Genomic DNA, 3,769 nt, shown 5'->3' on the forward strand with positions numbered 1-3,769 from the left:
GGGCTCAGGCAATCCACTCACCTCAGCCTCCCAAAGGCGCGGGATTACAGGCTGAGCCACTGAGCCCGGCTGGACATGTATCTTATGGATGACCAAAAGATGGCAAGGATGTATTATAATAAGACTTGCAAATGCTATTTATTACAGTTTACTTTTCAAAATACCACTCAGTTCTCATATTTCAACAAAAATTAATAGTAAACTCTTTTTAAACATTGAAAATTAAAAACTAATAATCATGCTCTATCAAACACTCAAAGGAGAAGTTCAAGGCTTTAGAGAGTTTAAGGAAAGTTTGGTTCTTACACTTAAAATCAAAACAAGAAAGGAAAAATAAAATTGGAAAGATGGCATCCTCTTAACTTAGGCTCTACTGGGGATTTAGAATGGTTATAGTGGTTAGGTGATACAAATCTATATGAATTCTAAGAAACCAAAGCTACTGACAGCAGGCACAATGGTTCATGCCTGTAACCCTCACACTGTGGGAGGCCAGGAGGATCACTTGAGGGAAGGAGTTCAAGACTCACATGGGCAACACAGTGAGACCCCATCTCTATTTAAAAGAAAAAAACTACAGAGGCTACTTGCTAAGGACAGAGCACACCAGTCTGTACGTGAGCTCAAGATAAAACTACCATTCTGCTAGACACTGGGGTCACCGCTACTTTATGTCCTTAATGTCTAATCGGTCATCATGTCCTGTGCTATATATAATGTCCTTTTCTTAGCTGGGCATGGCGGCTCATACCTCTAATCCCATCTACTTTGGAGGCTCAGCCAAGAGGACTGCTTAAGGCCAGGAGTTCAAGACCAAGCTGACAAGACCTCAGCTCTAAAAAAAAAAAATAGAAAAAAATAGCCAAGCATGGTAGTATGTGTCTGTAGTCCCAGTGACCCGGGAGGCTAAGGCAGGGGAATCACTTGAACCCAGGAAGTCGAGGCTGCAGTGAGCTATGATCTGCGCCAGCCTGGATGACAGATCAAGACCCTGTCACTGAAGAAAGGATTTTTTTTTTAAAGAAAAAAATACATACAATGTCCTTTTCTTTTTATTCCCATGGTCACCATCCTTGCCTAGATATTACAGAAGACAAGTGACAGTCTAGGAGAGAAGACAAAGACTTGTGTCATGAATGTAAATGGGGGAAAAAAGGATTTTAAAAGGCTGAATTTTCAGAAACACTGCATTTCCTTAACAGGCATGGTAAACTATATCCTTGCCTCGGATTATACTTATAAACACAGTTTCGCAATTAAAATGTGAAATGTTCAGTAGAATACCAAGCAATGATTGATAGAGATTGAACTAATACTAAAATAGCAGTAAAGTACAAAAAATGGTCTCCCAGTTAACGGAGTAGAAGCCATCTAAATTAAAGGCTGAGCAGGTTAACTGAAAAATCTTCAGTAATAAAAACTGACAGCCTGTGTACATGAGATTATCCTGAAGGAAAACACTGGGGGAAACGAGGAGATGGTTTGTTATGTATCACAGAAAAGCAAGTTCATATATGAGTACATGAGTACATATTCATGTGCACATATATGTGTATAAAGTATGAGGAGAAAAGAAATTTAAGGCCCTCCACCATGAAGTCCAAACCTCTGTGAATGACTTGCCAGATGAGACCCCCGCTTTCCAGGTGGCGCATGCTCGGTCAATGTCAGAAATGACCCACGTGAACCTCAGGGTGGTCCTCAAAACCACGCCTCTGCAGCAGCATCACAGGTCCACCCCATCCTCCCACCGCTCGCCATGGGGTCCTCTGCTCTACTCACAGGGTCTGCTTGTTCACCTCTGTGCACCCATCTCCTCACCTTTGTCCCACCATAATCCTACCCATGTGTCCTCTCCTATGACTCTCCTTCTGCATCTTAGTGTCCTTCCAGGTTCGGCTCGAGTTCCAAGTCCTCCGGCCAGACCTTACTGACAAGTCCAGCCCACAGTGTCTTCCCCCTCCCCTGTCCTTTTGCAGCTGCTGCCACTCACTCATGTACAGTAGCACAAAATTTCCCTCACAAATACCACAGGTGGCCACCTGCCACCTTTCATGACTGGGTGCCTTTTTGCGTCTTTCCTAGTGTCAAGTTCCTCAGTTATATGAGAAGTTCTTTAGGGCAGGGACTGTGTGCTCACCAGTCTTTGAATTCTTCGTGGCATTCAAAGGCTAAGCCCAACGTGTGACACAGTAATCATCTGCTAATGTGAATAAGCAGTATCATACAAGTGCAAAGGAAGATACTACAATAAGTGAGAATACTCGGATTCCAACACATAAGACTAGAAAGGCAGAATTAACCAGAGGTGTCTTTTCACTAAACACCCCTTAAGAAGATAACGAGATGGTCAGCTTGAGGTACAGTAAACAGCAGAAGTAAATGGAAGAGGGAGCATCAGCAACCAAGGCCAGACACGGACACTGGAGAGCAGGCCCTCGTGAGACACACGGAAGAGAGACAAAGGAAACATCGACAATCACTCAACAGAAGTCAGACAGAAAAACACCCCGTATGCGAGTGACAGCAGCAAAAAGAACGTCAATGAATAAAGTTTAAAAGCATACCGGTATTTCCTTGAGCATCTTCTACCTTATTTGGTGAGGGCAACAGAAAAGATGGCCTGGTGACGTGAGGGCCCTGAAGGGACGGCTGGGGCTGCTGTAGCGGCGGGGTTTTGAGGACCACCCTCCAGTCCACCTGGGTAATATCTGACCTTGACCGAGCATGCCCTGGCTTGAAAGTGGAGGTCTCATCCAGTAAGTCGTTCACTGAACGAGGTCTGTCCTTCCGACGCTGACAGATGTTGAAGAAATTAAAGGTTGATGCTTCCTTTTGTTCCATCCAGGAGAGATTATCTGGGGCTGTCCCTCTCTGGACCATAAACTGCTCTTTCGCAGGGAAGACATTTTGAGCTCTGGTTTCGAAGAGCCTGCTCTTACAGTGGTCCCAAACCGTGCCTCCCTTGCCCAGGGAGGCGGCATTTCTCACAGCACCATTGTCAGTAATGTCACTGAGCACCTCATGCCCTACCAGTTCAGGGACTTCCTGGATCCCATACACCTCTGCTTGCTGCACAACCTTCTCTAGCTTACTGTCCAAAGTGCTGAAGAAATCCTCTGTGACTTCTAAGGCCGGGCTGATATCATCCACCTCCAAAGCTTCCATGTCACAGGCTGCAGGAGGCCTAAGCCTCCTCAGCTGGCTCAGGAAAGGGCTTCATGAATGAACGCTCACCCAACAGAGAGAGCTGCTTCCACAACAGAGCTAGGGGAACAACCGGAAGAAAACTTCACCCGGCTGCCTGGAACAGGCCACGCACAACTGTGGTCGATGCTCTTCCAGTCATTAAAAATATCTGCTAATGAACGTTAACAGAGATATGGGGAGACAGATGTTCCTTGGAGACTATTCTTCAGCGAGATCTCTGTGAAGACAACAGGGAGGTGCTTTTGTCAAAGCAACGCCACACCAATCTTTGATTTCCTGGAAGACAATAAACAGGTAACATTGGCAGATGGTTCACCATATTCTATAGTACACAAATCTGCCAAATCGCTTTCCCACCTTCATACCTCCTCTATGTAGTCATGCATGATGGTGGAGAGCACCACACAGAAGCCCCACCGTCAGGAGTGCACATCATTGCACTTTGTATCAGAATCTGCACAGAGTGGGTGGAACACTTGATAAGAGGAATTAAGGTCAATAGACAGTTTTTACCCATACAGAGAAGCCTGTTTTGGCAAATCTCTGATATGCTGACCCA

The 3,769-nt window shown here is 45.3% G+C and overlaps 1 protein-coding gene across 1 annotated transcript in view; it reads right to left on the minus strand.

Annotated features, from left to right (window-relative positions):
- PLEKHM3 (pleckstrin homology domain containing M3) overlaps positions 1–3,326 on the minus strand; it is a 161,872-nt gene extending 158,546 nt beyond the window's left edge. The window contains exon 1 of the mRNA XM_008062403.1: positions 2,568–3,326. Coding sequence (XP_008060594.1) covers positions 2,568–3,168 — 601 coding nt within the window. The 5' untranslated portion in view covers positions 3,169–3,326. The remainder of the gene's footprint in view (positions 1–2,567) is intronic.
- Positions 3,327–3,769: the final 443 nt, after the last annotated feature.

This window comes from Carlito syrichta, unplaced genomic scaffold (assembly GCF_000164805.1).
Source record: "Carlito syrichta isolate Samal-C Ts95f unplaced genomic scaffold, Tarsius_syrichta-2.0.1 Scaffold305694, whole genome shotgun sequence".
NCBI lineage: Eukaryota > Metazoa > Chordata > Mammalia > Primates > Tarsiidae > Carlito > Carlito syrichta.